The following is a 21,397-nucleotide window of genomic DNA, read 5'->3' as shown; positions in this document are numbered from 1 at the left end:
GCTAAATTAACTACTAGAGGAAGCATACAAGGCTCCTTTTCTTACCTCCTTCCTGACTGCATAATTCAGACTGCACTTATTATGACGAATGTTGACACACCTCTGTTTTGGAAGAGTCCTTACCTAATAGAGGTAATTGGTTGGGGTAATGGCCTAAAGCCAACAGGAAGTCGGCCATTTTGGTTTCAAAGGGCCATTTTTGGCAATTTTTAATTTTCATGTCGAACTTTAACTCCTCCTAGGTTTCCTGAGCTATTGGCTTCAAATTTGGTCAATATGCATGGAAGATTAAAAATTATCAAAAAATGTTTTCTTTATGTTGAGGGGGTGGGGCCAGGCCTCAAAGTTGACCTTCTTGGCAAATAAAAAAAACAACAACAACAACAACACTAACTTTCACATGGAAAAGGAAAATTGAACCAATATTAGTGTTGTTGATCTCTCTCAGGTGACCAACGATCATATGTGGTTAAATCCTGAAATCTTCAAAGCCACGCCCCCTGGGAACAAGAAGTCACTTTTCAGTTGGAAAGGTCCCTCTTGAACCCTGATGACCTAATCAACTTGAAACTGTGTCAGAAGACAGCTAGCATGTTAGTCTTAGAACACAGAGAGTTTTTGTTTGAGGGTGTTGCCATGGCGTTGTAGTGAAAGGCATCAAGATCATTGGATGTGCACCAAAATTAACCTGAATGATCCTAGTCCAACCCCGCACAGAAATCCAGACCAACATTTGGTGGGCATGTCCTGTTTCCTTAACAGCGCCCCACTGTAACCCTAAAAAACTCAGCCCCAAGCCGTACGGCTTTACTGCCTTGTTACCGGCCAACTGATCAATAACCCAGAGGCTGCTGTGATTGTTGCTGGGGACAACCAGACCGATGGTAAAAACCGTTCAGGTTTGGACAGAAGAGGCCTGCTCAGCTCTGCAGGACACTGACTGGGATGTATTTAAAGCAGACTTAGAAAGCTACACATCTTCTGTGCTTTCCTATATCCACTTCTGCACAGATGCTGTCCTACCCACAAAGACAATCAGAGTGTTTCCTAACCTAAAACCATGGGTGGACAGCTCGGTGCGGTCCCTGCTAAGGCCCGGAATGTAGTATTCAGATCTGGAGTCAGACTGGCCTAGCAGGGCTGGAAGTGAACTTACAAAAGGCGTCCAGAAGGCAAAGCACAGATTCAAGCAGCGTGTCGAGGACGACTTCAGCAGGGATGGGCAGTATTTCTAATACAAGTATTAGAAATACAAAATACTCTTTTGTAATTTGTATTTTATTGAGATAATGAAAATTCCTTTGTATTTTGTATCAAAATACTTCAGTGTTGTGTATTTTTGTATTTTCAAAATACTGTAAAATACTTTCTGTGAGACACCATCTTTGATGACATCTAATTTTTGGCACTGTTTCACACTTGCTATGGGCACATTGCTCGATCAACACAAAACACACGGGGCTGCATATTAGATTGAGTCAGGTATCTTCTACTTGGTGCTTTGTCCAAACCAGTCAAGGAAGTTGTTTCAAACCAAGGTGAGCAACCAAATTTACCTAGTTTATTTCAGTAACTCATTTATTCTCAACCATGAATCAATCTTTTTATCACATGTTCCTGTTCAGTGTAACGTGCAGTGTTCGTAAGGCTAGGCTATTTAACTTTTGAATGTTAACTGCTAACTATCTCTCTGTGTTAGTTTCACTGTTGTTGATTTCACCAATGAACATTCAAAGAATCACATTTTTAAAGTTATTGTTATATTACACGGTTTCCTTTGGTTTCATGTAATTAGCCTATAGCCTACATAGGACTGTTGTATCTCATTGTCAATATGTGTGCAGCTGCAGCACCACAGGTGACCTTCTCCGCCACTTGTAGTAGGCTAGTTTTGGCTCATACTAGTGTTGGCCGTTTTAATTTACTTTTCTTAGAAATGTACCTAAATAATGTTCTACTGTTGACTGCATGTAGCCTACACAATATCACTGTATTGGGAGTGATGCAATAAAAAAGTAATTTAATTAGGCTACAGTAATGTATTGCTTTTTGCAGTAATGCAGTAATGTAAGGCATTACAAATACAATTTCAGTAATATTTTACTCAGTACAATTCTCAGTAACTGAAGTTACTTTGCTTTTAATCCAAAATTGAGAAATGCTTAATTGGCACCAGAGAAGATTATCCAAGAATTAAAAAAAGTCATCTATGCTGGTCCTGGAATCTGATTGCCCTGTTTAGATGACTGTAGAAAGGGAATTTAAGTTATTTCTGCCATTCATGCAACAGATCTAACATGCTTAGGCTATACTTCTCATTTCAAGCAGTGAGAATAACATAAAATGTTGCTTTTACAGACAAAGATCTTAGCCATTATTCTCAAACTATTTGCATTAAGTCTACACAACTGTAAGTGGAAGAAAAGGCAACCAGCAATGATGAGAACTATTTAAAGTCAACATACAAATTCACTATGACTATATTTTAGTAGATTAAGTTGTGAGTGACCTTTGGCCGTTGGGGCCTAAATTGTCTCATGAGCCATAACTGCAACCATTATATTGTTCTTTTGTTAGCCTTAAGCCTAGCTCAGTCATTATGCCACACTACATCACCTCCTGCCGCCTCCACCTTCAAAGACAGTAATATTGTAATGTAACCAATTATGGTTGAATATGGGCGAGTAGAGGGCAGAACATGAGAACTAGAGTGCTTCTTTTGATCCACAGTTTAGACAAGGTAAGGTTACACAGCACAAGGCTTACAAGTTGAGTTCACAAGCTTAGATCGCAACACTTGAGTTTGCAATTTGCCTTTCTTTTTTATGTTTTACAGTATTAATTTAACAACCACATTTTTTATTTTTTACTTTTTTTGGTGCTTACATTGATCAATGTTGTGCACTGTGGTAGTTATGGTGTTAAATCACTTAAAATGTTAAAATGCTTACTAGTTTAAAGGTCTAAATTAATCATCCATATTAGTCCATGGGCCAGAATCTGTAGGACGTCTCCTTAAGAAGTTTCGTATCAACTGTCAGGGGGCAACTTTCTTGCACTTAGATCAGTTGCTACACATAGCAGTGATCTCAAAACACCAATGTTCCCACGATTTCTTGATGAACTGGTTGAACTCACACAGCTGACAACACAGCGATCTGATTGGCTGAGCAGCAAAACTCGAATCATGTGACCTCTTGGACCGGAGCGCAACAGTTTAATTTTTTTTAATCGGCTTAAATTTATTAATGTGCAAGTGAAAACGTGGGCACATTGGTGTTTTGAAATCACCGCTATGTGTAGCAACTTATCCAAGTTAAAGAAAGTTGCCCCCTGACAGTTCATACAAAAAGTCTCCCTACAGATTCTGGCCCACGGCCTATTTGGATTGTTTGTGAACAGTGAGTTATTGTCACTGATTCATAGTGGGCAATCTATTCCACCAATACAGTAAATAAGTATACTTAAGAAAGGGCTTCTTGAGTTACTGAACATTTCTCAGGGCAGAGGTTTATATTGGGGTGTCTAACATGAGGGGTCAGCATATGTTTTTCCAGATAGTGTACAAGTGAAGGCATAGAAGAAAAAGGCGCTTAGAGTGAAGTATTTTGTAGTATTTTGAAAATACAAAAATACAGTATTTTATTTTGATAAATTTTTGGCTGCTGTATTTTGTAGTTTATTTTGATACATTTTTAAGATGGGTATTTTGTATTTTATTTGGAAATACATTTCGATGTATTTGTGCCCATCCCTGGACTTCAGCAGTAATAATCCACGTGACATGTGGAGAGGCATCAGAAACATCACAGACTACAAGCCCAGTGACCAGCGGCTGACCAACGACCCAGTTCTCCCTGACACCTTAAACAGCTTCTTCACACACTTTGACTCTCCAAGCAGCAGGGTGCCTGAACATCTTGCCCAGTCAGAGGAGCACCATCAGCCTCTCATTCTGCAACTCCACCAAGTGACCTCTTGCCTGAAGAGAGGTCAACACCAACAAGGCTGCATGTTCAGACACGGTGTCAGGTCGGACGCTTAAATCGTGTGCTGACCAGCTAGCAGGGGACTTTCTAGGCATCTTCAACCTCTTCCTGCAGCTCTCTATAATTTCTGCTTGTCTGAAATCATCCGTTATCGTGCCTGTCGCCAAGAAACCAATCATCGTCCCATCGCTGTGATCCCCGTTATCATTAAGTATTTCTTTTTTTTTTTTTACTTTTTTTGGTAAGGTTATTTTTATACATGACACAGCATAACATAAGAGAAAAAAGGTAACATAAGTGGGGAAAAAAAGAGGAAAAAAAAAACATGGACAGTGAACATTCTTCAGAACAGAGGTTGCTAAGGGAGGGGGGACTGCATTACGCCACAAAAAAAAAAAACTTGACAGATTATTAGATCACAGGGTACAAAATATGTAAATTTCCATGAAGGGTCTTATAAAGGAGGAATTTTTATCCAGAAGGACCAGTTCAGCCACAACGTGCAGCACTAAACCCCAATTACCACCCAGAGTAGTAAGTTAATAAAACTCAACTTACTTTTGAATTTCTATATGTCAACCATTTCAACCAATATTTTAAAATTTTGTTTTCCTGGAGTCTTATGGAGAAGGTAAGCGTTTCCATCTCACAAATTTATTCAACAGTGGCTAACCAGTCCCATAGTGTTGGAGGGCTCCTACCAAGCCACTTTCTTGTTATTGATTTCTTTCCAGCTATGAGTAATATTTTTAGAAGGTACTTATTATTATATATATATATATAGTTTTAAAATCCTGCTCAATGTGTGAGGATCCCCAGAATTGTGTTCTTGTTTGATTGGACTCACCTGTGTTTAATTATCCCCGTTGTGTATTTAAGTTGCCTCAGTTTGTTTCCCCGTTGTCGGGTCATTCTGGTCCTCCTGCATTTCTGTGTTCTGCTTCCCTGTGTGCTTCAGTCTCCTGTGCTCCCGTGAAACTTGTAAGTTTAGCTTCATTAAAATATATTTTGTTTAACCCCATGTGCCTGCCTCTGCCTCGTTGCCGCCTAGGTCCTCGCCTCCCCAATCCTGACAGAAATGACCTGACCAAGGATTGCCATTATCTCCTTTGCTACCTTTAGCCAAAAGGAATAGATTAAAGGGCAACTCCAGAAAATATGAAAGTGGTCTGCCATCAGATTGTTACATTTATTCCAGCAGTGTCCAGATTCTACTCAGCCGGTCTGAAAAAAGGTTCGTTTGGGTGTTGTAAAAAACCTAATTATATTCTTCCATGAAAATTCCCTCCATTGTCCCGAGCTAGTTGTAGTGGAGTTTATTTGGCAAATGTTCAGCCACTCATCCTCCGTCAGCATTATTTTTGCTTCCTTTTCCCAAATATTTTTAATATATAGTGCAGATATTTTTTTTCTAAGCACTCATATATTCTGGACAGCCTCTTCTTATTAGATTTACCTTTATAAGCATTGATAAAGATATTAATGATGTCTTGATGAATTTTTTCTGGTATTTTAATATTTTTATTAAAATGGTGCCCGAGCTGCAGGCATCTGAAAAAAGTCCCGTTTGTCAAGATAACAGTTTTCCTGCATTTGTTGGAAACTTTCCAGATCAGCCCCAGATGAAATCACGCAGTATGATGTAATGCCTCTTCTGGTTAGTTGGTTAAATCTTAAATCAAGTTGTGCTGGTATAAAGTCCCTATCGTGCTCAATCCATCTTAATAACCTAGTTTTCCTTTCTAGAAGTGGGTCTGTAAACTCCCTAAACCAGATGTTGAGAGGGACTTTTGTGGAAACACACAACTCATCAGCATCTTGAGGTGTTTGTCCCCCAGCAGAGCCTGCAGAGGGATTTAAATTTGACTTAGTTCTAGTTCTTTTCATTTTGCCTCATATCCCTCTTCACACCAATAAATTGCAGTTGAGCTGCTTTGTAATAACTTTCCAAACACGGGAGTGACATTCCCCCTTTATCTCTTGGCAATTGTAACGTTTTGTAGCGTACTCTTGGTTTCTTGTTCTGCCATATAAATCTGGAAATGATCCGGTTCCACTCGTTAAACTGCTTGGTAGGAATTTCTATTGATAAAGATTGAAAAAGGAACAACAGTTGGGGTAGGATGATCATTTTTATGATTTCTATCCGGTTGTACAGATCGAGTGTCAGGGGGGCCCATTTGTCCAGGTTAGTTTAAATTTTATTAGTCATAGTACCATAATTCGCCTTGTATATTTTGTTTAAATTCTGGGTAATATTAACACCTAAATATTTCAAGGTTCTTGCTTTCCAATTAAATTTGTAGTGATTACTTATATCCTCTCGGGGTGAGTAGTTAAAGCACATGGTTTGAGTTTTCGCTATATTTAATTTTTAGCCTGAATGAAGTCCAAATTGGTGGAGGCAGGACATGAGGTTAGGCAGACTGGCATCTGGATCAGATATGGTCATCAGGAGGTCATCGGCGTATAGACACGATTTGTATTCTCTGCCCTTAAATGTGATTCCCTTAATTTCTGGATCTTCTCTCATTTTTTGAGCAAGTGGCTCTAAAAAAGTGCAAAGAGGATCGGGCTCAAAGGACATCCGTGCCGGCATCCTCGTTCCAATGGGATTGTGCCTGAAAGGCTACCATTTATTTTGATCCGAGCTATTGGCGAGCTGTATAATGATTTTAAACAACTTAAAATTGTATTATTAAAGCTAAACCGATGTAGAACCAAATACAGGTATTCCCATCTTACAGAATCAAATGCTTTTTCAGTGGAGCAGATGAGATGCTCGCCTCACATTATCCTGTTTACGCCTATTTTTCACAAATCCTGTCTGGTCTGAATTAATCAGTTCAGGAATAATGTTTTCTAGTCTGTTGACAATTATTGAAGTGAATATTTTATAATCAACATTCAAGACCGAAATGGGCCGGTATGAGCTACACTCGTTTTTATCCTTACCATTCTGCTGGTAATCCGTCTCCTCCTGGTAACTTACTTGTTTTCAATTTTGAGATAGCTTTATTAACCTCTGCTGGCGTTATATCTGCAGATATCCACTTATTTTGCTCCTTGCCAATTGAGGGGGGGTCCAAAGAGTCCAGAAACTGCTTTGTTAAGGAAAGCTTGGTCAACTCAGGTTGACTATATAAATTCCTGTAATATATTTCAAATGATTTATGTATTTCATCTGGGGAAAAACACATCTGGTTGGAAATAGGATTTTTAATTTTAAAGGCGGATCTGTCTAATTGTTGTTGTTTTAGTCGCCAGGCTAATATTTTTTTTGCTCGTGGTCCATTCTCATAATAAGTTTGTTTAATATATTTGAGATTAAGTATCACTTTGTCATTGAGCTTCCTATTTAGGTCTACTTTTATTGCAGCTATCTGCTGTAGTAGAGAGGGGTCCTTGGTTTCAGCATGTTTCTGCTCTAAAATGTTTAGCCGTTTAGTCAGGTCAATGAATTGTTCAGATTTTTCTTTTTTCTTCCTTGATGCCCACATTATAATTTTCCCACTCACTACTGCTTTTGCCGCATCCCATACTATACTTGGAGACATTTCCTCACTGTTATTAAATTAAAGTAAATAAATTCCTCAAATTTGTTATCATTCAACAGAACTGTGTTCAGTCTCCATAATGTTATCTTAGGGGGGGAATCTAAAAATATTTTCAAGTACACCCCAGAGTGATCTGAGACACCCCTAGTACCAATATTACAATGTAGAACCCAGTATCTGTCAGCTCTAAATAGGAAAAAATAATTAATTCTTGAATAAACAATGTGAGGGTGAGAGAAAAAGATAAACTCCCTAGCCAAAGGATGTCATTCCCTCCAGACATCGAATAACCCGATCTTTTTGGTCAGTTTGTTTATATACAGGAATTCAGAGTTGATTTTTTTAAAGGATTTGAGGAATCCAGTGAAGGATGCAGTTGTGCATTCCAGTCCCCCCCCCTCCGTAAATCAAAACACCAAATGTTTCAGTCAATATAAGATCAAATATTTTATCAATAAATGATTTGTCATAACCTGGGGGTCTATATACATTAAATAAAGTTACTTCATTTGAGTCTAGTTTTCCCCTCAACAAAACAGCCTTCTTTATCTGTGATTTGTTTAGATACCTGAAAATTATTTGCAATCAATATTGCCACGCCCCTAGGGGTTTCCATTTGAGTGGGAGGAATAAAATGTCCTTTTAAACACCCTTTTTTTTTTCATGGTTCTCTTTTGCTAAATGGGTTTCTTGCCAGAAGATAATTTGTTGCTGTTCTCTCTTCATCTTAGCTATGAGCTTTCCTCTTTTAATCGGATTCTGTAGCCCGTGAACATTAATAGTTATACAATCGTATTGCTGTTAGGTTGAAAGAAAGGTTATTATAGTGTCTGACAGTGTCTCTATATGAAAATATTCAGATCTTAGTCCATACGTTGGATCAGATCACTGTGATTGTTTATCTTACCGCTTCAGTTTTAATGAGCAGCGCTTAACTTATCTGTCTAGTTTCTCCATCAGCGCTGATGTGGGAGGACCATCATTGCTGCTGCCGTCGGGTACCAGGCCCCTCTTCAGCAGATCCTTCATGGCGTCTTCTGCGCTGTTATATGTGATCGGGCCACCGTCAAAAAACACACGGAGCTTGGCTGGTTGCAGGGTTTGGAAGCGGAGACCTTTTTCTTTCAGATGTTTTCTGATAGGAGCGTAAGCCTTCCTCTTCTTTTGAGTCTCTGTAGGGTAATCCTGGTTGAAATAAACCCGCTGCTGATTGAGGCGTATCTCTTTCTTCTTCCACACTGCTCGAAGCACCAGATCCCTGGTTCTGAATGGCAGAAAAGATATGACCACGGAGCGGGGGCTCGCATTTTGCGGTGGTTTGGGACCCAGAGCCCGGTGACAGCGTTGTATGGCCAGGTCAACATCCTGGAGCGACAGCTCAGCCTTAATGAAACCGGTCATGAACTCCAGCAAGTTGTCTACCTCTGTGTCCTCCGGAATCCCGTACACACGAATGTTGTTTCTACGTGAGTGTGCTTCTAAATCAGTTAGTTTGGCTTGAATATTGTCCTGGTTTTTTAGAGCCTGAGACAGCACCTCTTTCGCCGCTGCGGTCCACTCCATGTCCACCACACGCTTTAGAGACTCCTCCGTTTTCGTTTGATTCTCTTTTACATCCGACATGAGTTTGTGTAGTTTCCCATTAATCTCCTCTTGAAAACTTTTTAAATCTCTCTTCATGTCTGCGGAGAAGTTGTCACAAAAGCGGCTCAGCTCTTCCTTCACATCTGTCCGGATTGCTACGATCTCTTTGTGGATAGCTCCGATGCTAGCTTGAAGCCCTTCCATAGCTACGTGTTGGTCCGACTCGCCTGCGTCAAGAAGTGTTTTCAAAGTTTTTTGTCCGTTTCTTGAGTTTGTTTCGGTTTACCGTTACTTTTTGATGCCTTTCCCCTTTTCATCATAAAATAGTCAAGTTTAGAAGGTTAATTCAGCTCTGGCAAAGGGGATTTAGAGGACCGAGTTGGGAGCTCTGGTTCAACGCGTCTGCTCACCTCAGCGCCATAACCGGAAGTCATCATGAAGTATTTCAAGAGGATCCTCCTTAAGTAGATCAAGGACACCATCCCTGTCGGCCTAGACAGCCTGCAGTGCACTCCCTTACAGGGAGAATCGCTCCACAGAGGATGCTGTCTCATTAGCTGTTCTCACACAGCTCATCTGCAGCATCCCAACAACTATGTTAGGATGCTCTTCAGCATTCAACTCCATGCTCCCAGACATGCTGGCTCTGAAGCTCCACAACATGGGAGTGTTGTGGATCTTCAGAGCCAACAGACCCCAGGCGGTGAGGATAGGGAAACGAACTCCACTACTGCTCCACTGATCCTCAACACATGAACGTCGCAGGGGTGTGTCCTTAGCCCAGCTCTCTTCACCCTTTTCATCCAGGACTGTTCTGCTGTCCACCCCACAAACACAGTGGGGAAGTTTGCAGATGATACCACTGTAGTGGGTCTCATCTCCAACAATGATGAGTCCCACTACAGGGATGAGGTCAGCAATCTCACACAATGGTGCTCCAGGAACAACCTGGTCCTGAACACCAGTAAGACCAAGGAGGTAATAATAGACCATAGGAGGTCCAGGAGGACTGAACATACTCCTCTCTACATACAGGGAGGGTGGAGCGCGTGGACAGCATTCAATTCCTGGGCATTGACATCTCCTCCAACCTCTACTGGACTGCAAACACCTCCCACCTGATGAAGAAGACCCAACAATGGCTCTTCTTCCTCAGGAAACTGAAAAGAACTGGTTATTCCACTAAGCTGCTAAAGAACTTCTATAGAGATGATCTTTAGAACCTAGGTGGGGGCGGGGGGCTGCCTTGAATGCGCCTTTAATGTTTGTATAAACCAGGTCTGGAGTTTTTTCTCCCCGAGTTGCAAAATCCACATGTTGGTAGAAATGAGGAGAAGAGTTTTCATATTTGCCTGGTTAAAATTCAGCATTAATGAAAACGCCCTCCGTGTATGCAGATTGCAGTTCTGAGATAGTCCGATAGAGAGCGCTCATAGCCTCTTTTGTGTTTGCGCTGGGAGGGACATAGACCACTGTGATAACAACCGCAGTGAACTCTCAGGGCAAATAAAACGGTCTGCAGCTAACTGTTAGCATCTCGATGTCCGGAGAGCAAAAACTTATTATTCTAGCATTTTTACACCAGGAATCATTGATGTAAGCACATTGTGCTCCTCCTCGGGACTGACCGCACAGTTCTCTGTCCCTGTCGGCTCGAAAGGTGGTTAGCCCCTCCAGACTAGCGGTGTGGTCTGGGATTTCTGGTGTGAGCCATGTTTCGGTCAGGATGAGGGCACAGCAGTCTCTAAACTCCCTCTTTGCAGAAAGTTGTAGTTGTAGATGGTCCATTTTGTTGTCTTGTGAGCGGACGTTGGACAGCAGGATGGAAGGAAGCGGCGATCTGAATGGGTTAGCCTTCAGCCTGGCTGCTAAACGCCCGCGACAACCGTGTTTCTTCGGCCGGCTACACTGCTTACGTTTGGACCTATTTCGGCGTGAGGTCCTCGGTGAGTCCCTTGCTTCGCAGGCCCCTGGGAGTTGTTCTCGGAGTACCCCATGGCTGTGCGAACAGTCCATCGTAGCGGTGGTTACAAATCCAAAAACACTGCATGGTCATAGTTCCAGCAGGCGCTGGCAATCGTGTACCAATCGGCTGAGTGGATGAGTAATTTCTAGCAAGTTCGGCCGCATTTTTTATGAAAAAAAGTTTGCCAGTGGTCGGAGTGTATGCTCTTAGCCGCCACCCGGAAGCGCAGCTGGAAGTATGTTTTATGTATCAGCATAACTGTATGGTATGGGAGCTGCACAGTCCACGAGAGGAAGGACTTAGCACGGGTGGTGAGAACAGCGCAGGGAATTGTGGGATGCCTTCTCCAAAATCTGGACTCAATTTATGCAGAACAGGGCTTGGTGCATCTTCAATGATCCCAGCCACCCAGGAAATGTGCCGTTTGTCCCTCTGCCATTAGGTAAATGCTTCAGGAGCCTCAAATCCCAAACAAATAAACTTAGAAACGGCTTCTTTCCAAGAGCTGTGAGGGCAATCAACATGTTAAAAATCATCCCACTGCTACTAGCCCATCATACGTTACAATCACTTTAATGTCATTGCCTACCTGCACACCATTATCTCAAAATATCTAAATGCACATTTCTGTAAATGAATCCTCAAATCATCATTGCACAAAAGTGCCTTACTACCTCATTATTAGTTTCAGTGGCTTATGAAGGACAACTAGTTCAAACAAACTTAAAATGTTCATCCTTTTAATCTTTTAAATTATATAATGAAGAAAAAGAATAACTGTAAACCTTGTTCAGTGCCTGTTTATTTGGTTGCCTTTACTATGTGTGCTCTTGGTCACAGTGGCTTAAGACAAATGTCACAATGGTAACACACAGTGACAATAAAAAAATCTTTGACCATGTGCTTGACTATTTGAGAGCTTGGCATAGTCAGCTGATGAAATCACTTTAGCCCCATCCACTAAGCACGTAGTGAATTTCTTATTTGCTGATTCATCCTCATTGACAGTGTTTATGTTTCAAACATTGCCTAATGTCAGATAATATTTTAAGGTGAATTTTCAAAACTAGACAGGAAGTCTTCATTAATCCTTCGCCACCAAACAGGAAGCGACCACAGCTTCCAACTACAACAGTGAATTTGTGTTCTCGCGATTGCAACACAAGCCAGAGCAGTGCTGAGCTACAAGGGTCGCTGCATCTTTGATTAGACCTGAGCAGGTAAAGCCGGGCGTACACTGTACGAGTTTTTCAGTCGTGGTACTTATATACATCTCAAACTGTGCGACGGAACCGCGGGGTTTAAAAAGTTCACCGCTCACGATCTGTGCGGCGCGACGCTCGGACGAGACCGGACTGCTCACACTGTACGTCGTGTCCCCTCTGGGACCGCTCGCTGTGGTGGCAGAGGCAGGCGAGCGGCGGTAGGTGACAGGGACCCAGAGCAGGGGTTCGAGCCCAGCTCTGGCGAGGCCCGCAGGAGGCACCGGGCGTCGGGGGAACGGAGGGGAGAGAGAGGAGAGACGAGACGCATCGGCGGCCGCGCGGCACGGCAGGTCGCCTTGCCCGCACCCCCCCCCCAGCAAGCGGAGGAGTGCCGAAACAGGCGGCCAGCGCGTTGCGCGGACCTGACGGCTCGCCCTCCCCAACACCGGCCGGAGGTTGCTTCAGGGACGCCCGCTTCCCTCCCTCCGCTGGCGGGGACGGAGAGGAGGGGAGGGCGCCCCCTCGTAGCTCTGCTTGAACAGCAGGATGCGCTCACGAAAATCTCACGACAGCCGACTGAATTTCAAACATGTTTGATTTTCACCGATCGTCCGATTCCTGATCGGGAGGTAGTCGTGAGAAGCCAGTCCCCCCTCCTCCCCCCCTCTACGATCAAGCTGAAATTCGGCCCGATTCAAAAAATGCTCGCACGACTGAAGGATCGGCCCGAAAAGGGGAAAAACTCGTACAGTGTACGCCCGGCTTAAGCTGAATAAAATGGTGACCTCCATGGGTGAAAAATATAAGGATATACCATTTTTGAAATAAATAGGAGTTTGTATAGATCAGAAACAACATTTTTTGTAGTTAATAGGAAAATTACAACATATTTATACAACATATGTTCAACTAATTGTGGAGGTGTCCGAAATCGGCACAGCAGTCTGAAGCTCCTTTCCTTCCCACGATAGTATTTTTACTGTTGACCCCATGAAAGGTCAAGGAAGTGGATCTAGGAGCTACAGAATAATTAGATGGAGCCTTTTTTTCTTCATGATTTGGGAATAGCTACCTATGTACCTCTGCCCACTCCGAACCAGTACTAATAATTTTTCTTTTTTAAAAGTACAATTACAATAGGGTTTCCTGCTTCACTGGGAGAATGGTCGTACCTTTGCATGGCCTTCGCTCGCTCCCGCAGGCTTAGAACCCCAATTAGGTCCTTGTGGAATGTGGTAGGGTAAACAAATAACAAAACAAGCTACACATCTGTTTCATAAATCCCTTTGCAACCTTTAACATGTCATCTCAAAATTCATTTTGTATACTTCTCAGATCATTTTGCCTGAAATAGTGAACAGAAAATTATTGATAAGGAGATTACATTCTCTATGCTTTGGACTAGCTCGGAACACAGCATCTTCTTCCTTTATTTACATTTCGGTTCTCCGCCCTGGGCGCATCTGACCAATAAACAGACTAAGGCTACGTTCACACTGCAGGCCTTGATGCTCAATTCTGATTGTTTTTGTGAAATCTGATTTTTTTTTTGTGTCCGATCACACACCAAATATATGCGACTTGTATGTGATCTCCTGTGTAAACTGAATTCATACAACTTAAGTGTCCCGCACGCGCAGTAGAGGACGCGATGATGTCACACATAGCAAGCGTGCTCAGTGTTTGCAGAAGTAAACATGGATCGTAATGCTGCAGCGTATCCTGCGTTCTTTACCTTATTCTCCAGCCGTAGCCAGCACATTACGACACAATCTTTGTAAGAAGATCGAAAAGAAAGAGCCACATTTTTCGCAATGGCGTTTTGTGGGGCAGTAATGTCCACACAGAGAAACGTGTGGGTGTTGAGTCGAAGCCAGGAATGGTGTGAACGTGTGCGGCTTTACTGATACAGACTTCATTCACAATTTTCAAATGACAAAGGCAACCTTTATGTGCGTCTGTGAACGGCTCTCTTTAGCGCTCTCACATAAAGACACACATCTTCGGCAGTCATAGCAGTGAGTAAACGCGTTGCTGTGGGGCTGTATTGGCTTGCAACAGGTGCTTGTTACCGGATCAATGATAAGTATCAGTGACGTACAGGTCGGATAAATGCGACCTGGCCCTACAGACACAGGTCGCATTTGAAAAAATCCGATCTGTGTTGTTCAGACTATCAGATCGGATACAAGTCGCATATGTGGGAAAAAAAAAAAAATTGGAATTGGGTCACTTCAGGCTGCAGTGTGAACGCAGCCTAAATGTTCTCACGAGGTTTGTAGCGACAGGTTTTGGTGTACTTGGAAATTTCTCTGTGCGAAAAAGAACTGAAGCAACTGAGGTTCATCAGTGCTAACCTGGTTCCGAAGGTTTTGCTTGTGCAGGTATTGACTCCAGGGGTCTGGAATCTGCTCATCTTCCTCAGGTGGTGAAGAGGCACGAGAGTTGATTTTCAACAGGTAACATCCATGAGAACCATACCTTTGTTTCATGTCTTCATAAACCATATCTGCCCTGGAATAAAATTAAACTGATTAACCAACAAAATATCCAATCCCTAATAAAGTTTTACATCCCAACTAATTTGCAAAGTGAAGCAGACAATGCCACATTACAAAGTCAACATAAACATTTTAAAACATTTAAAGCGGGAAGGTTTTCCATGTTTGGAAGATGTAAGGACTACACAAACATTGGCTATCAATCTTAAATCTTATCGGGTTTATCCCAAAAAAAAAGTAAAAAAAAAAAAAAAAAAAAAAACTGGACTCGTTTTCCATAGTTTGAAGACGTTTCGCTTCCTATCCAGAAGGCTTTCTCAATTCAAAAAGTCTGGAGTAATGTGGAGTATCAAGCTTTATACTACTGCCTTGTAAAAAAAAAGCCTTGTAATCGCTTAGATCACATGCAAATTTAACAGAAACAGGTCCACCCCCCTAGTAATGGGAAGTCGTTAAAGTCATTAAACCAGCAGATTGAACAGAAACAGGTCCACTCCTCTGTAACGGGGAGTCGTTAGGGTCAACCCTAATGGGGAGTCGTTAAGGTCAACCCTAACGACTCCCTGTTACAGAGGAGTGGACCTGTTTCTGTTGAATTTGCATGTTATCTAAGCCATCACAACGCCTTTGCTTGGTATTAGTGTAAAGCTTGTTACTCCACATTACTCCAGACTTTTTGAATTGAGAAAGCTTCCAGGATAGGAAGCGAAACATCTTCAAACTACGGAAAGTCCAGTTGTTTTGTTTTTCACTTTTTTTGGAATGACCATGACCTGGATGACTGAGAATCTTCACCAGCACTTATCAGGTTTATATTGAGTTGTTTTCTAGCCAATAAAAGGAAAGTGATGTGTAAATAAATAGTACCTTTGTTCATCTCCCTCATTCATGTCATGCAGTAACACATAGTACTTCAGTGTGTTGGGAATAAACCACTTTGGATCAGTGTATTCTCCACTGTGCTGAATCCTGTGCTGCTCCTGGGAAAGCTTCAGGAACTGCTCCACAGGGACAGCCTCAGTGGATGACACCACCAGCATGCCTGAAGTACGTTGAGGACCGCAGTAAGAAAAACAGCAGACATGTAGTGATAGGCCAAAAATCACATCACAAATACAGCAAGAAAGTTAGACATCTTAAAAGTTAAATTTTTTAAGTTCTAATAAAACTGTTTTATTAATCAACTATTATGATGTGTTTTGTATTTTACAATTTTATTCCTTATGCGTTTTCCTTTGCCTTTGGTTTAATTTGTCTTTACAAATGCTTTTAACAGAAATATATAGTTATTCTGGGAGTCTGCTGATTCTTAGAACTAAACAGATATATTTAGGACGCTATATTTCCCTCTTTGATCCATGCTGGTGACATAGACATGTGAAATCAAAATATGTAAGATATGAAAACTATTAGAGCTGGAAAACAATGAAAAAAACAGACAGACTGGTTTAAAGATTTCTAATAAAAGGATACAGGCCAGGTAGTGATTCAAGAACTCATGGTCAGAGGCAGGCATCGACTGGAAAAAGTTTTCCCTGTAGGCCTCAAACCAGGGTGTGGTAACTAAAAATAAAAACAGTTTCAGCAAAAAACAAAAAAAACAAACAAACATCAAATGCAATATTTTTGTTTGCTGTAAGAAAACGTCTGTTTCAAAGATGATGCTGAAAGAGCTTACACAGACTGGTAGGCGTGATCATCTGAAAGGTTTCTTATGCATTTATATTATGTTCAAATAAACAAGTTGCTGTAACGTCACCCATCAACACCAAAGCAGACTGTCAACAGGATCCTGAACTTACCGCTTAAGTTTAAATTATAGTCTCCTGTTCTCATGACAGTAGACTGTACACCCTCCTGTGGCTGACAGGAAAACACAACTTCACTGAGGAGACGATTCTGAGAGGTCCCAAGGGCAGCAGATGATGTGCTAGGGCTTGTCACCACATTGTTGACACAAATCCGCAAGTTTTTCACAGTCTGGAGCTGGTTGTTGGGATCCCGGATGTGACCTAGAGAAAAGGATATCCTGTGAGGAAATCCACATCTCAATCTTATTGTGAACGTTATTGTACTTACAGTTATCGAAACCCAATAAAATGGATAATAACCAGTCCACAAATAATTTCTAAGCTTAGCTTGAGTGGTAATGCGATGAACAAAAAGTTCATCTATTTTTGTAGATGATATTATCATGATGATATTATCATCTACAAGGGTTATACCAACCCTAATCTCAGTTTGAAACTAATTTAAATATCATGAAACGTCAACTCCTCCCTGTCTGGCTGCAAACTGGAGTAAAGGAAAACTAAAGACGACAGTCCAGTGTTGCCTGGTTAGCGTCTCTGTTGCTAGATATAGCAACTAATTTTCAAAAAGAGACTACCAACAAGTCTAGCGACCTTTTCTGTGTTAATGGCGACTTTACAGGAAAGCACCAATCATTCTGGAATCACTGTATACAGGCACCAGCGTGAGCTGAGCTTCACTCAGCACCGTCCCACAGGAACGTCACTCATCCTGAAAGCCTCACATGCAGTCAGGGCAGAGGGCAGAGTTGCCAACTCCTCAGCAAGGAAAGTCGCTGTTGGCTGTCCAAAAAGTTGCTACAAGTCCTTAGATGACATCTTTGCCCAAATTGCATATTTGAGCATGAGATCCAGAGTGAAGGGGAGACAAATATAAACGGTAAGCGAAAAAGGTAAGAGTACAGAGTCACACACAGTGGATGATGACTTGAATAAGAGACTGAAGGTATGTGAATCAAATCAAGTGCAAGCAGAGATTTATTTTATTGCAATGAGGGTTCTATGAAAAAATGATTAGATTTACATCCCGCTTTGTAAATCAGGACGGGATCAGTGGCAGCTTTGCACATGCATAATACATTTGAAATGTGGACACGGAGTGGAATGGGTCTCCTTCGGCAGGTAGGGGCCGCAGCAGGCTGTGCTTTGGAGTCGGGAAGGGTAGGGCAACACTCACTGCTCGCTAAAAACAGAAACTGCAGACATATCGATACTTTTGTGTATCGTCGTCAAAGTCTCCAAGAACAGAGAAAAGTCGTTAGATTTGTCACTGTTGCTTTTTTTTTCTCCCCAGTGTCCTGTCTAGTAATGTGGCCATAAGAATCGTTGTCTTGATGCCAAATAGAGCTCGACAGATTTTGCTTTCACAAGTGGAGCAGTCAGCTTTTGACATAGTGCTCCGCTTGATTCATGCATGTAAATAGTTTTATTGTGATTTATGCGGGAGGTAATCACATTATATGGACAATGGGAAGGTAGAAGAGTAAAGGAAGAAAAAAAAGAAAAGAGGTGAAAGAAAGAGGAGATAAAATGGAGAGTGATAAAACAGCTTCAGTCTGCTTCATCACCTGCAAAGAGATATGTAAAAAGAACAGCACAACCAACAGATATAGTATAACAGATACAATGAAGTAACACCTTTATATTATTGCTGAATTATATGTATTATTTAAACTAACATGTATAATGTGATAGCTGAGAGAAAATAAATATTTAAATAAATAAATGATGGGCATTCTGTATAGAAGTGAACACTGAGTACCTGAAACCCAGCACTAGTCGCTTTTCTGGAAAAAAAAGTCACCCTCATCACTGTTGCTAAGCTCGCTCAGTATAAGCCACTTTGGGCTTGCTGTTTTTAAAGTTGCTTGTAAATTCCGTAAGTCATGGGCTGCGTTTTTTGTGCTCGTTTCTGAATGTGGGCTCTAAAGAAAGCAACGATAGCCCTGCCCACCCTGCCTCTCCACACACACACATGCTCCCACCCCAACAGCCCCCCCCCCTTACTGAAAATAAATTAGGTTGCAGTGGGTAGAAATCCAGCACTGGCGTGTGGCGAGTTGGTTGTTGGTTGCGCTTCTTTTGGGCTTGTTTTCATTGAGCTAACACCTGTTTCACAAAACCAAGATGGAGGATTGAGCCCAGATTTTCCAGTTTTCCTGGCTAAATCAAGCCTGTATTCGGTTTCACAAAAGCAGTAGCACATACGTTACCATGGTGATTTATTCTGCGCTGCTCGCCTGCTCCACACCAGGCTAAGAGCCAGGCTTAATTAATCCTGGTGACTTCAGTCAAGTACTATTATTTTAAAATTATGATGGTAGCCTATACTATTATGAACTTTATTATTATCATCCATGTGGGCATTACTACTGTTCAATTGTGTTTTTGAAGACTGATGTTCTAAGTTTGTCAGAAAGGCCTTTAATAGACTATTGGATGTGTTGAGGGAACTAGATGAATGGCTGATAAAGAATCAAAGATGTTGTCTATAAAGCCTGCCGTTACACCATTTTCCACAAAATTCTGCAATTTTACGGGACACTCTTTTGCTGCCTCCTCCATAACAAACAGATTCCCCTTCACATGCACAAAATATGTAATCTGACAGCCCCAAAAGGAAGAAAAAAAAACAATTACACAAACCAGAAGGCTCAGTGACTTAACAACTGTGAAGGGAAAGAATGTTGTTATTTAATATATTTTACCATTAATAGGTCATTTCATTGGATGTTATTTATCCTACATTAACGTCTTTCAATTTGTGTGTATATGCTTACTGTTTTAAACCCCAAAAAATATTTGTATTAATCATTAATGCCACAACTAAAATCTGATATGAGGTGAACATTGTTTTGCGAAGCTGGTAAGTTTCTACTTTTTTCTTTCAGGAGTTATAGAAGGGTCAGAGAAACAGCACCCTCTAGCGTTTCCAAATCGAATAGATCAGAGAAAACAGTTTAACATTTTTTCTACCATAGACGTAGGTCCAAACAGCTGTGTTTTCCTTCATACTACTGGCAGTGGTTTTTTTTGAGTCTGATGTGCTTTAATTACTCATAAGGCTCCATTAAAAGACGTTGCTTGTTTGGTTTGATGTTTGGCGCACGCAACTTATCCTTTGTAGCATCAGTGACTCTGTGATTGACCTCATGGTCTTTTGTAGACAGCCAGGGATCAGCACCAATCAGCATCAGCAGCCTACTTCATGCACCAACAGCTCAGAGTGTAAAGCTGGTGTTTTAGAGCTATGTAAACTTTCTTCCCATGTTGTATGGTTATGTAATCTATTAAGGCAGTGGTTCTCAAACAGCATCCCCTTCCGCGTCCCAACTGGGACGCACCCCCGATCATCAAAATATAAAAGAATTGCAGACTCAACCATCATAACAAAGATTATGGAAATAACATTAGAACAAAATTTTAATTAGATTTTGGTAGAGCAGCACAGAGTAACAATAACAGAGTGCTTCATAAAGATGTTATTATTCAGAGAAATAAAAAGTTATTTCCTGACTGTTTCACAGCGGTTACATCCTGCAGGTAAATACCGGCAGCACACCTCAGCTCCCCGCAGCCCCACCGCCGGTTGCCGGTTTGCCTGTTCCGGTGTGAATACGCCCTACAACCGGCTCTTTAAAATTAACTGCACCTGTCTGAATCACAATGCAAAGTATTACAGCTCTGTGCGTGAACATAGTCAAGAAACCAAGTCTATCACCAATTTCCTCCCCAGCAGCAGCAGAGGCTGCAGTGGTGTGGCCGTGAGTTGCGCACCAGTGGTTGTCACGGTTCAGAGTCACAGGACTGTCGTGCCAACGGGTCATGTCGAAAATAAAAATCAGATTGAATTGGCAACATGTAACGTGAGGACAAATCAAAAGGGGTGTGTGAGAGAGTCCACCCTGGACTAGCAGCCATGCATTGGGCCACAATGGCCTCCAAGGCACAAGCTGAATAAATGTGCCATCTGTGAAACTCATCTCCCCTCGCTTCCATGGAGCGACAAAGGGGGAAATTCTCGTCTTCTGTGGAGTGGATGACCCGCCTGAGTTCGGAAATCTGTCAACTAAATCTAAGCTAAGTTGCAGTCTCACTTATGCACAACCAGCCGTTCAAGTAATAAATGCCGAAACAGCATTGTTTCTTTTTGTAAGCTGTTACAGGAAAGCTGACAAAAGACAGCGTGGAGCAGACTGCTATCCTCACCAGGGCAAGCTGAGACAAGGGCTGAGCTTAAATTGCCCGCTGTGACCGAATCAGAGAGAGCATGCAGTACGTCGGGGCCTACCCCAACCACGTTTTGGCTAGCCGCTAGCCAGCTGCTGAAATAACCAACGTTTTCCTGGACCACTGCTCTTCCTTGGATGGCCAAAGTGAACCGAAAGCACACGAGGCACCGACAGGTTTGGCAGAGAAACAAACAGGAAAAAGTTAAATGGTTGTTTGGAAGGTTTGTGTGATGCGGTTACATTGTTTTTAAAACACATGGAGCTGACCGACATAGCTCCTGTTAGCGTGTTGATACCATGCCATTGCCGATGTGATTAGAGTGTGTTTTTATGGTTATAACAAACGTTATCTCCACAAGAATTGTATACACTGATGGGATGTTGATGTTTGTGTTATCCGGCCCAACCATTACGACTAGAATAAAGCCAAAGCTTTTTAAAGTTAGCACCAAACGTCCGCTAGTCTAAATCCTATTAGATTCCGGTAACTTCCGCTTCCCGAATGCATGACTACGATTTCGTTCCAGGCACAAGTTTTGTTTTGTTTCGCTC

General features: G+C 41.8%; 1 protein-coding gene across 1 annotated transcript in view; it reads right to left on the bottom strand.

The window, feature by feature from the left end:
- LOC105921710 (trafficking protein particle complex subunit 8) overlaps window positions 1-21,397 on the bottom strand; it is a gene marked incomplete at its 3' end in the record, with an annotated part of 102,959 nt that overhangs the window by 62,671 nt on the left and 18,891 nt on the right. The window contains 4 exon segments of the mRNA XM_036131633.1: window positions 14,659-14,815; window positions 15,670-15,844; window positions 16,276-16,365; window positions 16,605-16,814. Of these exon segments, the coding sequence (XP_035987526.1) occupies window positions 14,659-14,815; window positions 15,670-15,844; window positions 16,276-16,365; window positions 16,605-16,814 (632 nt within the window).

Source organism: Fundulus heteroclitus, unplaced genomic scaffold, assembly GCF_011125445.2.
Source record: "Fundulus heteroclitus isolate FHET01 unplaced genomic scaffold, MU-UCD_Fhet_4.1 scaffold_45, whole genome shotgun sequence".
NCBI classification, from domain to species: domain Eukaryota; kingdom Metazoa; phylum Chordata; class Actinopteri; order Cyprinodontiformes; family Fundulidae; genus Fundulus; species Fundulus heteroclitus.
This window is presented reverse-complemented; position numbering and strand designations above follow the sequence as displayed.